Below are 14539 nucleotides of genomic sequence, written 5' to 3' on the forward strand. Positions count from 1 at the left end.
GGAGGGGTTAGAGAGAGAGAGAGTGAGAGAGAGAGAGACAGAGAGATCACTGAATCAGAAAGTAATCAGAAAGTGAGGGAAAGACAGTGAGAGAGGGAGGGAAGGAGAGAGAGAGAGAGAGAGAGAGAGAGAGAGAGAGAGAGAGAGGACTTCAATCTTTGTCAACTATAATGGTTTTCTCTTAGAAGTGGGCAGGAATTCCCCAGTGTTTGTGTGTCTATACTGTATGTACAGTATCTCACAAAAGTGAGTACACCCCTCACATTTGTGTAAATATTTGATGATATCTTTTCATGTGACGACACTGAAGAAATGACACTTTGCTACAATGTAAAGTAGTACTCACTACTTTACTTTGAGTGAGGGGTGTCCTCACTTTTGTTGCCAGCGGTTTAGACATTAATGGCTGTGTTTTGAGTTATTTTGAGGGGACAGCAAATTTACACTGTTACACAAGCTGTACACTCACTACTTTACATTGTAGCAAGGTGTCATTTCTTCAGTGTCGTCACATGAAAAGATATCATCAAATATTTACAAAAATGCGAGGGGTGTACTCACTTTTGTGAGATACTGTATGTATGTTTTGTGTGAGTCTCCAGCTGCTCCTCCTCATCATCAGAAATATAGAAACACCACAGAATCTCAGAACTACTTCCCAATCTGCCTGAATCTTCAGAAAACCGTGAGAGTTCAGTGTTTCATAATAGTGGGAGGATCTCAGCTGCTTGTCAAACAAGGGGGCGGGGCAATAAACAGGAAGGTGTGATATGGAAAAGACGGACATGTCTTTTCTGTTAAACACTGATTCTGTGCAAACAGCTCCAATTTACTGACCTAAAAATGAAAGGTGAATCCAACTGAGTGAATTCTGAATCTTTTTTACAACACTGCTTAGTTCTGGATTGTTATTGCTCAGAACATGTTGATTAATTTTCTGTAACAACAGTTCTGACAGCATAGACTTGTACAATAGACACGAAACATACACAAATACAAAAAGTGTATAATCAGTGATATATGGTGAAGTTTTCTGTAGGGAGATGTTTGTTTAACTTTGAAGGAGTCTGATCTATCAATTACGTAAGGATGCTGTACATAGACTTCAGTTCAGCATTCAACACAATCATCCCACAACAACTGACAACAAAACTGAGCCTGCTGGGTCTGACCACCAACTCCTGCAAATGGATCCTGGACTTTCTGACCGGGAGAGCCCAGTCAATCAGGCCCGGCAACTCCACCTTCAGCACCACTACACTGAACACCAGCGCCCCCCCCAGGGCTGTGTGTTTGGTCCACTGCTGTTCTGCTGTTCTGTGACTGTGCTGCAAAGTTCAGTTCTAATCACATCAAGTTTGCTGAGTCAACTACAGTCGTGGGCTTCATCATCAACAATGAGGAGTCAGCGTACAGGGAGGAGGTGAACCAGCTCGCAGAATGGTGTAGAGACAACAATCTATCTCTTAATGTTGAAAAGACTAAAGAGATGATTGTCAGCTTCAGGAGAACCCGAGTGGACCACTCACCATTGCACATCAACAGAACAATTGTGGAGAGAGTCAAAAGCTTCAAGTTTCTTGGTGTACACTTGACTGTGTACCTCTCCTGGACTCTCAACACCACCTGCCAGCCATGAAGGCAGAGCAGCGTTTCCACTTCCTGCGGAGACTGAAGAGAGCCAAACTTCCCCCTCCCATCCTCACCTCCTTCTACAGAGAGACGATAGTGAGCATCCTGACCAGCTGTCTCACCGTGTGGTACGGGATCTAAAAAGATCATCAGGGTCTCTACCCACCATCAACACCTCATTCAACAACCGCTACAGCCGCAAAACCACCAGTATTGTGGATGACATTCTCACCCCTCTCAAGGACTATTCATCCTCCGGTCATCTGACAGAAGGTACAGGAGCATCCATGCCACCACCAGCAGACTCCACAAAAGTTTCTTCCCCGAGGCAGTCAGATTACTCAACACCCTGCTGCCTCCCAGAGCTCACCTGAGCTAGCTCACACCTAACCCAGTCAGACTCAGCACACCTGCACTTTACACAACTGCATCAGTCACTTTATACTATGGAACTCGTTTTGCTGACAGTACTGCTGCTATACTTTTGCTGCTACATTACACAATAGTTTACATTGTACATTACAATTTACATTACACATATTGTGCCAATATATACAAGCTTTTTAGAGGAATAACAATAAAAAAAACACTTGACTTGATTTCACTTGAGTCTTCAGTGTCAGCTTTGTATTAGTTAGAATTAAAACTGTAACTTTACGTTTTTTGAAGGAAAAGTCTTCAAGACAGAGGAATCTATCTGAGCTTTATTGGGGGAAAACTCCCTCAATAATGAAAAATAATCAATAATTTAAACTAAATTCCCTCAAAAAAAATTATAATTAGTTCTGCTTTCTAGCATTCAATTAGGTACTAGGGTTCCAAAATAATAAAAAATCACATCGCACATTGATAGCAGAACATTTAGAAAACTGAAAGACACAAAGATTAATAAACAATGTTGGGAACACAATAGGAATTTCAGTTACCCTGCACTGCTAATGTGTGCAATGAGCCAAAGATTGTCTGTAACACCAAGGTGGCAGTGCTATTTCTCATTGCAGGCCTGTAATCACACAGCCCCAGTCTTTACTGACTATTACACCCAGTCATTAACAAACACACACACACACACACACACACACACACAAACACACACACACACACAAACACACCACTGATCTGACCTCCACACGCGAACACACACTTACCTGCACTTCAGTTCCTTTGAAATTAGAAGTGTGTGAACAGATTATGCCCACAGGGTAACATGTAAAGTTTAACACATAAACAAGGCTCTGTTCTAGACCCACTACTCTTTTCTCTATATACACTACCTCTGGGTACATTTGTAAATACAGTATTAGTTTCCACTGCTACGTTGATAACTCACCACTGTATGTTTCAGTGAAGCCAGATGACAGACAGAGCCACTGGGAGGTAGGGAGATTGGGACACAGCCACAGGTAGGTAGGGAGGTTGGGACAGCATGAAAGGAAGGTAGGGCGGTTGGGATATAGCCATAGAGAGGTAGAGAGGTTGAGAAAGACCCGTAGAGAGGTAGGGAGGTTGAGGTTGAGACAGCGCCATATGGAGGTAGGGAGGTTGGGACAGGGTCATACAGAGGTGGCAGGGAGGTTGGGACATAGCCTCATGGAGGCAAGGAGGTTAGGACAGAGCCACAGGAAAGTAGGCAAGTTGGGATATAGGTCTAGGGAAGTATGGAGGTTGGGACAGAGCCATATATTTACATTTATTCATTTAGCAGACACTTTTATCCAAAGCAACTTACCCATGAGGAAATACAAGCAAAGCGATGTATCAAGCGGGAACAATACTGTACACGATTTATAATTGAGTTCTAGAGAAGCAAAGTGCGCAGAGTAGAGGTGTAAGAGCCTGTGTAAGTGCAGATTTTTATTTTGAGTGGGGGCAAGTTAGGGGTTAGTAAAGAGCCATAAGGAGGGAGGGAGGTTGGAAGGCAGCTGCAGATGTCTACTTTGAAGGTACCACAGCGATCATTCTATTTTGCTTCAGCCAGCTATTTAGTGCAGATGTATGTGGTTTTGGATGTAGCTGGTGACTGTGAGTGTGATGTAGACTGTATTAATGTTGAAAGACAGTCTCACACACACACACCTATGCCCAGAGGAAGTCTCACGGAAAACTGTGATGGAAATTTTATCTGTATGTTCACACACCCAGATCTCCGTTGTCTGACTGAGGATTTGTTACCCACAACCCCATGGGCTCACCTCATCATTCAGTAACACTCGTAATCATACCAAATCTGTATTCTTTAGCATGAGACAAAATGGATATCTTTTAGAGAAAAAATACAGAAGGAGCTTCACTACTGCATCTGTGTGTATGTGTGTGTTTTTATTCAGAGGAAGCAATTTCGCCTCAGCTAGACACATCAAAGCCTTCAAACATTTTTAATCACCTTCAACCTTCAGCCATGAGATGTTATCTGAAAGAGAGAGAGAAAGAGACATGTGTATCTGATGGCCCTTCCAGCTTTAGCTCACTCTGATAAGCCTCTCTCATGCCCACACAGGAAGTGTATTTATCAGCCACATTTCCAGAGTAGTCAGCTCAACTTAGCCAACAGATCTAAGTATGTGAGATGAAATGCATGTTAAAGCTGTAAATTCTTCATCACTACTGGTGCTGATTCTGAAAAGTCTCTGTACAAATATAATTCCATATAAATAAAGTTTAATACCCCTATTGATATAGGGGAAGCAAAATCTTCAAAAAGAGATAACAAAACAAATTGTGCACTAGGGGGCACAGTTCAAACACAAGGTTGGTCACAAGTGTACTTGGTACCAGAGTACATTAGGTCAATGGATAATGATCAATTTTGTGATTGTTTCATAAGGGCTACTTCAAAAGCAGCTGAAGGACAGAAATCTTGGGAATGGGAGGAGTTTGGAGAGGACATAGAAACGACTTTGGGATGGCCTCAAAGATGTTCTGACGGACCATTAAACACCTCGGGGGGGGGATGACCATGCACAAATGACTGTGGGCAGTGTTGACCTCTACTGAAGATACTGTTGAGCGATAGAAGGAGCACTTTGAGGAACTCCTTTACTGAGTTTACATGCCCTCCATTCCCTATACACTACTCATCACCCTCAGACCACCATCCTTGGAGTGAAGCATGGTTGTGGTAGGGTCATGTTGAGAGTTCCCCTTGGCCTGTTGGTTGTTTCTTTGACTAATCCCCTCGTTACTCACTCATTGTGTTGGTGGGTGAGTAAAGAGGATACGTAAAGAGGTGAGTAAATAATGGATTTAATCATTTTACATTATGTTTACAGTTTGGTATATTTTATAGCCAAACCCTGATTATTATTATTGTCAATGTAGGTACTGAATAATAAAGCGAGTCATACTGTCATCATTCTGAAACTCTTATTTTTAACTCTTACACTTTCAGTCTCTGAAGCTGTGTTGAAGAATGTAAACATGTAGGTGTTCTGTTTTTATTTATTTATTTATTTTTTTGGTCACTCAGTTTTTTTGTGTGCACTCAGTTTGGCGAGGTGGGACACTTTATAGCTTGGCCGTGTTTACCACTAGGTTAGTGAAAATAATGGCTATGGGGAATTTCAGCTCCCCCCCAGTGTGAATGTGTGTGCTCATGTGTGTGTAGTGTTGGGATTGATGTGGGCTCTCACATATTTACACCTGCTGCATTAAAGACCAACACTTCCGCTCTTTACATCTCCTCACAGAGACAGGGTGTGAACTCTAAAGTACCTCCACATGCTCTGATCTCCGGCCCGACAGAACCTCAGTGGTTCACCACAAACACTGGCTCTGTACGAGCTGTCTCAACAACACAACCGTGCCAACATTTCTCTAATTAAAAGATGAATTTACAAAAAGAACCATCAGGCACGGGCTATATCTTAAAACTCACAGTGTCCCAAAAATAATACACCAGATATTCTACCTGTTATTTAACATGCAGTGTGCTTTGGATAGCTAGCTAAGTGTTTATAAATGATACACTTTATATATACATATACACATATGTTACATACTCTTGCAATTCTTACTATCTCAATTCAATTGTTTTATTTGTACAGCGCTTTTAACAGTGGACATCATCACAAAGCAGCTTTACAGAAATATATCAATTCAGGATATAGATGTTAAATGTATGAATTTATCCCTAATGAGCAGCCAGAGGTGACGGTGGTGAGGAAAAACTCCCTGAGACGATATGAGGAAGAAACCTTGAGAGGAACCAGACTCAGAAGGGAACCCGTCCTCATCTGGGTGACACAGGATAGAGCGATTATAAATATAACTATGTATACTATAAGAGTCAGTACACAAAGAGTCTATACACAATATATACATATTGTGTAACCAGGAACTTATGAACTTGCAACTATCTTTATATATCATGTGTTCATACAGTCTTGTTTATATCTATGTGTGTGTGTGTGTGTGTGTGTTCGCTGTTTTAGCATCAAACATGCGTTTGAGAACACAGACACACACACACACGCAGGGTACATGTACAGACATGTTGAGCAGTAAATTTGAGGGGATTCTAAAGAGCCAGAACACACACACACACACACACACACACTAGTGCCCAATCAGTGGTGCCATCTTATTTCCTTAAAAACCTTTTCCTTGTTTTATAGTATCTTATCAACTCCTACACACACTCCCCCAGTGTCACAAACTTGCTATGCACCATTACACAGATAACCTGCTGGGACGATAATCAAATTCCTCATGCTGTGTGACATTAAATATATATATACGGGTAAATTTACACCTCTATTTATGACTAGCATTACAATAAACATGGTAACCAATAAACTACAGTTAAACAGGTTAATCACAACAATACTGTAGCATGTTAACAAAATAACTCATAACTAGTCAAAGTACAGCTGGTGTGAACTAACCAACTACTGAGAAAAGACAACACGTGATCAATCAAATACAGAGAAACTGTGTCATATGACCAATCAGATACAGAGAAAGGGTGTCACATGACCAGTCAAATACAGAGAAAGTGTCACATGACCAATCAAATACAGCGAAACGGTGTCACATGACCAATCAAATACAGAGAAACAGTGTCACATGACCAATCAAATACAGAGAAACGGTGTCACATGACCAATCAAATACAGAGAAAGGGTGTCACATGACCCATCAAATACAGAGAAACGGTGTCACATGACCCATCAAATACAGAGAAACGGTGTCACATGACCAATCAAATACAGAGAAACGGTGTCACATGACCAATCAAATACAGAGAAAGGGTGTCATATGACCAACCAAATACAGAGAAACGGTGTCACATGACCAATCAAATACAGAGGAACGGTGATGTTTATTAAATGAAATTTAATTTCCCTGGTTTCTCTAGCTCATGTCATGACTCCGCCCCTTTATTCTTATGCCCACCTGTGTACGCCTATCCTTTGTATGTAATGTCACTATTATTTCATTGTGACCTGAAAATACAATTCCTAAAGTACACAAATTCACACTCATGCTCTCTCTCTCACACACACATACACATAATTCCTAAAACAGAAATTGTAGACTTCAGCACTACAATTACAGTAACTACAGTCAAACACAGTCTACAACGCCATTATACACACACGTAATAAAGAGCTTTCAACACAACAAGGTACACACTGAAGTCACCTCAAGATCCATGACATCATAAAGCACACCTGTAAGATAAACATTGTTTCTTCACACACTTACTTGTACAGGTAAATCTCCAACACACACTTCAACTACTGACCTGTTAACAGCTGCAGAAAGTTTTAACAAAACAATCAGTCACTCGGCCCAACGCGGCGTGGGGATGTAGCTTACAGCAGGTTATGGTCACTGAACTGCTGGATGTCCAGGGGTTGAAAACAATGTGGGCTTTATAGATAATTGGAATAATACAAATATGTAGAATTTTCAGAAAAATTTGTTTTACTAACTTAATTAACATAAAATGAGATCATACTGAATGCACAGCCAGCACCTTCGATCTGAAGCTAGGACTGTTAAATATTAGATCTCTTACATCTAAAGCACTTATTCTTAATGAAACCATTACTGATCAGGAGTTTAATATAATGTGTTTAACAGAAATATGGATTAAACCAAATGAGTATACAGCACTAAATGAAGCCAGTCCTCCTGGATAGGTATATACATATATCAGTTATATACACATTTTGAAGCAGGGTATTTATTTCAGAGCTGCTACACTTCATGACTTTAAAAACAGTAAATAATGACTGAAAAAAGGCTGATTTATGCTCTGGGAAAACATGTGTAAGGAGTAGAAAGCTAAATAACAGTATAAACCACATGAATCTCTCTCTCTCTCTCTCTAACTGCACATCAGTGGCTCTGTTACAGATATAAAATGGAGGTTTGGGATTAGCGAAGGTTTGAGATGGGATGCGCAATAAATTAGTTCCACACACAAGAGCGTTTTATGGACAAAAACCTGACAAATAGACCTTCTGAACAATATATTGAGGTGGCAAGTGTGGTATAAACGGAATAACCGGCTCCGGCCTGTGTTTCCACCTCGAGGGGTGTGTTATTTTCTAATAATTCAACTAACAGCAGTTAATTTTAGTCCTTCACCTGCAGCTATAAATCAGTATTACATTTTTACTGAAATATATTTCTATATTTTAAAAAAACTTACAACACTGGACATTTAAAAAAGGAGTAAAATATTACATGTTTAGATTATCCATATAAAACTATTTTATATAAATCACTAGAGTGAGATGTTTAGTAAAAACAGCACTAGGTTTCTGATATGGAATAAACACTGAGCTGTGTGTAGACACCACAGATTCGGCTTTAACTCCACTAAAACCTGACTTTATCCCAGATCATTTCTGAGAATAAGTTGTCATGGTAACTGATCCATATCTCTGAAACACAAAAGTTTTTTTTTATTTTTTATTTTAGTGTGGTTAGTGTGTGGGGTGTAAATGACTTCTAATAAAAAACAAATTAATGAAAACACATACAAAGACACACACACACAAAGAGTACAATATGGTAAATGGTCTGCATTTATAATGCTTTTAAACCTTAGCAGTTCTACAAAGCGCTTTATACTGTTTCTCATTCACCCACAACCCCCTTGAGATTGAGAATTGAGATTGAGAAAGATGGAGTGGACACCCCACTCTACCACAAGATCCACAGCCACCCAAAAATATCATATCTGTTTTTTGGAATCTTTAAAAACTACACATTTTATAAAGTCTTTTATAAGTCTGGAACTGTGAAGCTGGCTACGGTCAGGAGAGATCAGATTAGAGTTTTTAAACAGCACCACCTAGTAGACATCTCTCACACACACCACAATCTCCACTTTGTGGTTGTAATGAACATGAGAGATTAAGATTAATATTTACAATACACCAAAAATATACAAAAATATAAAACTCAGTTAATAATAATAATAATAATAATAATAATAATAATAATAACATGTATAAAGTATACACTTCATAAACTTAAAAAAAAGTATAACATTTGCATTTACTTAAATACATCAGTTTGTCCCTGAACCTCCTGTGTGTGTGTGTGTGTGTGTGTGTGTGTGTGTGTGTGTGTGTGTGTGTGTGTTTAACACACTCCGCCCGTCTGCTGCTGGAACACATCGATCGTGTCTTCGACCTCCATTTACCTGTCTGTCACAGTAGGCCTTCATCAGTTTAGCGAGTGGTGTGTGTCTCTTTATTTTAAATTGCACTACAGAGCCATCCTGCCCCGCCACCTTCTGGTTAATGTGCTCACTCTCCTATGACACACCACACTGTTAGTGTCCTACACCACACCCCCTACACCACGCCCCTACACCACGCCCTCTACACCACACAGAGCACTGGTTAGGCTGTAGTGGAGAATATCAAACTCCACTATGCACTGTGAAAGGCACTGATTACCCACAATGCACTTTGATTTTAGTAGGAACTGCATAACACCTGGTTCACACATCTGAATGCTCTAACGGTTAGAGCATTCACACTGCACATGGAGGATGTGTGAACCAGGTGTTGTGCCGTTTCTACGGGGTTTTCCCGTGTCCATGTTAACAGGTTAGAGTGTTAACATGGACACGGGGAAAAACCCGCACCGCAAACGGAGTATGTGAGAACCTGGCCATGGTTACTGTGGTTATTTGACTACCTCAAACCTCTTCTGTGTGAGCTAACTCAGGCTAATAAACAGCACAGTACGCTGTTTGGAACACTTAGAACGTATAACCATAGAAAGATTAATATTTTATTGATAATAATTCCACACAACTTTGTTTAATTTCTCTAACACAAAGTGATTGTATAAAATTAGCTTAGCACAGGTCCTAATGTAGTGTTATAGCAAGCCGTTAGCGGGTTTTTTTTTTTTTTTACTGACTCTTTAACTTTTAACTTTCCATTAAAATACATCTTACGGCAGAAAAATAAGGATTTATCACCTATATTTATTAAACTTATTAAACTTGACCGTGGCCTTCTCGTCGGACATTTTTAAAACAAAACCGCTCCACTACCTTCCCTTACTCCGCGCAGACCGGCACGCGCAGCTCCGTGATCGGACGCAATAAAATCACGTGGTAAAATGCACGTTCATGCACTTAAGATAAACATTAACTTTGATAATTTTGAGCTTTTTAATTTTTTATTTCTAACGTAATAAACAGAATAGAAAAGTGTAATCATCTGTATTTACATTATTCTTTTTACTTATTTAATAAAAATGCTTTGCTTGTATCTTTCTCACTTGTAAGTCGCTTTGGATAAAAGCGTCTGCTAAGTGAATAAATGTAAAAATGGTTACACACACACACACACACACATTATATATATATATATATATATATATATATATATATATATATATATATATATATATATATATATATAAATAATGTGTATAATGTATATATATATATCTCTCTCTGACACCAATACACACTATGAAATGGTTCTGCTTAAAAATATTAAATAAATTAAATGTTTAATCCAGTCATCTTTCTTAATCATTCAGTCTGAATTATACATGTAATTATTATATATTCTATTTATTTATATAGTCTATATATTTATTTATTTTATATTTATCTTTAGTAGAATATCTTGACAATTCATTTTTATGTCCAAAACAATAATAAAAACAGAGCACACTGTTCAGTTTATTTAGAAATATATATTCATACATATAGTAATCAAAGAATCTTTCAGAAAAACTATGTACAAAATTAAAGTGAAATGCAGGAGTGAGGTGAGTGAAGTGATCTAAAGTACAGTAAAGACAGTACACACTGCCTGTAGAAATGTATTTATATTTAACTTCCTCCTTTTATAAAGCATCAGTGTACAGATTGCCCATGAAATAGCTCCTCAGTTTGATGGCACTTTGTGTGTGATAAAACTAATTTAAAATAATTAGTTTTAATAATCATTATTAAATATAATAAAACATCTTTCAGTCCTGAAATATGAGAGAAGGATTTCTCATATAGACAGAAATGTGGCACCTTCACAGTACAGGAGACAAACTGCAGCAACATTGCATGGCATAAATAACAATAATAAACAACAACCATAATAACAACAACAAGAAAAATTCAACAGAATAATATGAGAGAGTTTACACTGCTTCAGCAGCAAATCAGCACGCCAGTAGTAGAGGTGTGTGTAAGCATGTGAGTTTGTGTTAGTTGTTCTCAAATCTGGAGTACGGGTTCTCCTTCATCAGACCTAGAACACGACAACAGACATGGGGGGGGGGGGGGGGGGGTAGTGAGAGTGAGTGAGTGAGTGAGTGAGTGAGAGAGAGAGAGAGACGTGACGGAGACTCACCGTATTTCTTCCTGATCTCATCATGTCTCGATCTCATCTCTGCTTTCCTGCAGTCACAAACACACAATAACGCGATCACACTCTACATAACCCCTGTTCTACTGTACTACTACTACTACTACTACTAATAATAATAATAATAATAATAGCAGGGTTAGTCTGTAGTAAACAGACTAACCCTGACACACACACAAACATCAGGACTATGAGAGTGTGTAAGGGTCTGACCTCTCCCCGTGTCGGACTCGTCTGATCTCAGCCTCTCTCTCCACATGTTCATTTGTACGCTTAGATCTGAGCACATGCACACACAAATATTAATATCTGTAACAAACTGACAGCATGTGGGCATTAACACAATAACAGTGTGTTAATATAACACTCACTCTCTCTCTCTCTCTCTCTCTCTCCACATCAGCATTATCACGGGTGTGTGTGTGTTAAACTCACCCAAAGTTCTCACACTTGCAGCAGCAGAAGCAACAGATGAACACAGAGATGATGATCACACCACCAATCACACACATCGTAATGATCAGAGTCTGGAAGTTCACTAACACACACATATGTATACATACACACACCCCATTCACAGTCTATACTTACTATTGCTATACATACAGTGCGAGTGAGAGATCAGTTGTCTGATACTGAAGGCAAATAAGATTATCAGTGTGATAAACCTGTGTCTGTATCTGTTACCCCAGCAGTTGCCCCAGCGCGCATCATTAAGGGGACACAGACTGTGCGGAGGGAGGAGAGTCCGCACCGGGTAATCCAAACACTGCTGAGTCCTGCTGCACCATAAACACTGTGTGTATATACACACACACACACACACACACACACACACAGTGATAATCAGTATGCACTTCATGTTCAGTGCTCATGTGGTCTTTCAATTTGACATTTTGTGAAAGCTGGTTGAGAACACACACACACACACACACACACACACACACACACACACACACACACACGAGAAATCTCTATAAACGTACATTACCATTATGGCCTTTTCCAATATGGCGGACATGTTAACGTAGGTTACTGGCTAGCTAGCTCACCTGTTTTCTTATAGTTACAGTGTATTAGGTGTGTGTATGTGTGACTCACTGTGATATTGGACACACACTCTGCACAGCTGGTGTTCGACTTCATAATACAATCTAAAAAAAAAAACAGAGAATGCGGATTAGCATTAATTATCACTGCTACTTTTGACCATAATAAGCGCGTGTGGCAATCACGTGACACGTATGATAATCACGAGATTAAACCCGTGTTTCTCAGGCGCAGAGATTATTATGCTCTCATAAAACTTTAAAACATTTTAATCATTGTAATAATACAGAAACATGTATAAAAGTTATTAAAACACTTATTAATAATTATTTATTAGTTTAACACCCTCTGAAGCCTTTACCTGTTACAGTGCTGAAAACCTCACATGAACCTCTGGGTTTATTATCTTACACAACAACTTTAATATGTTATATAAAACAGCTTCAGAATTTAAACAGATAGCTCGTTATCTAAGCTAACATACATGCACCGCTTTTAAGCTAAAAAAAAACGGTTGTTTAAGTTAAGAAATGAAACATTTTTAATGAATCATTTTAAAGACATAACAGCTAAAATATACACTGTGACTGATTGTTACAGTTTAAAAGTTTTAAAGTATTTAGCGAACAGTGACTGGTTCCGTTTAAAAGTTCATGTAAATAAATAAAGAGTAACCTGTTGCTGTGTTTTTCTTATTAAAAAAGAACTAACTTCAAATAGCTTATTTAAAAATAAAATAATCATTTCTTACTGATCTGTGCTGAAATATCCGTCCATCTGAAAGCCATAAACAGCGCAGAAAACATAAACACAACCCGAACCGACCCCATGGTGCGCTAGGCTAACTGTGTTAACATGCTAACTACAGCCTGTAGTGTGGAAACCCCGCCTCAGAGTTTAGACCACGCCCCCCTCGACTGTGATTGGCTACAATGAAACATCATCACTCCAGGAAGTGGAAGTGTGTAGCGAAGCGGAGAACTCTTATAGTAATTAAAAAGAGAAATAACGATTTTTGGGAAATTAAAAGCTCACCATACACTGGTAACTTTGATTAACTATAAAAGGGCACAAGCAGTAGTTAGGAAAACAATTAGATTAGCCAAACGTGTATATTGGAGACAATTATGCAATAAAATTGGAAGAGAAACCCAGCTATCAGACATATGGAGAACAATTAGGAAAATTAGCAGAATAAGGAAGTGTAGAAATACCAGTGTTAAGTAGCAATAATATAAATGCGCTTAGCAATGCAGAAAAAGCAGAACCTTTGGTAAAAACCTTTGTGAAGATCCACAGTACTAAAAACCTATCCTCAACAGCTAAGCAGTGTAGAGATCAGACACTTGCCCAAAATCCAGGGATAGTAGAAAGAAGGACTACATCAAGGGGTGAGTTGGACTTGCCATTTACTCTATTTGAATTTAAAAGGGCCACATCAAATGCACGGCAAACGACACCAAGGAAAGACGGTATATGCTACAGCATGTTAGGTCACATGAGAGACACTACACTTGATGTAGTATTAAGACTCTTCAATATGGTATTGAGTACAGGAAAAATCCCACTAACATGGAAACAGGCAGTTATAGTTCCAATACTCAAACCTGGCAAAGACCCGTCAGATCCAGCAAGCTACAGACCCATAGCATTAACGTCACAGCTAGGCAAAACTATGGAGAGGATGGTAACAGATAGATTAGATCACTATATAGAAAGTAGAGGGCTTCTCTCACCGTATCAGCCAGGATTTCATAAAGGGAGGGGGACAATGGATTCTGTATTATGCCTAGAGTCAGAAGTTAGCAAAGCTCAGACTAACAAAGAAAGTGTAATTGCTGTATTTTTTGATGTTGAAAAGACATATGATATGCTTTGGAAGGATGGACTTCTAATTAAACTCGACAAATTAGGAATAAATGTTAAGATATATAATTGGTATTAGACATCCTGAACAGAAGGGCAATAGAAGTTTATAGTAGGTGCAGAGTACTCAAAGA

The 14539-nt window shown here is 38.9% G+C and overlaps 1 protein-coding gene across 1 annotated transcript; it reads right to left on the bottom strand.

The window, feature by feature from the left end:
- Window positions 1-10782: 10782 nt before the first annotated feature.
- pttg1ipb (PTTG1 interacting protein b) lies at window positions 10783-13438 on the bottom strand. The gene is made up of 7 exons (XM_017469431.3): window positions 13291-13438; window positions 12591-12643; window positions 12177-12285; window positions 11925-12027; window positions 11703-11768; window positions 11475-11521; window positions 10783-11372 (listed from the first exon to the last, which is right to left on the bottom strand). The coding sequence occupies exons 1-7, from the start codon at window positions 13367-13369 to the stop codon at window positions 11329-11331; spliced, it is 501 nt and encodes a 166-aa protein (XP_017324920.1). The 5' UTR covers window positions 13370-13438; the 3' UTR covers window positions 10783-11328.
- Between the last annotated feature and the right edge of the window lie 1101 nt (window positions 13439-14539).

The sequence above is a fragment of the Ictalurus punctatus genome, chromosome 6 (genome assembly GCF_001660625.3).
Source record: "Ictalurus punctatus breed USDA103 chromosome 6, Coco_2.0, whole genome shotgun sequence".
Taxonomy (NCBI): domain Eukaryota; kingdom Metazoa; phylum Chordata; class Actinopteri; order Siluriformes; family Ictaluridae; genus Ictalurus; species Ictalurus punctatus.

Excerpts from the sequence above, each read along its gene's own strand:
- pttg1ipb (XM_017469431.3), bottom strand. The coding sequence starts at position 13,369 with ATGGGGTCGGTTCGGGTTGTGTTTATGTTTTCTGCGCTGTTTATGGCT. Across the intron at positions 12,644-13,290 it reads GGATATTTCAGCACAGATCA|ATTGTATTATGAAGTCGAAC; the intron begins GTAAGAAATGAT and ends TTTTTTTTTTAG. Across the intron at positions 11,522-11,702 it reads CGAGTCCGACACGGGGAGAG|GAAAGCAGAGATGAGATCGA; the intron begins GTCAGACCCTTA and ends TTGTGACTGCAG.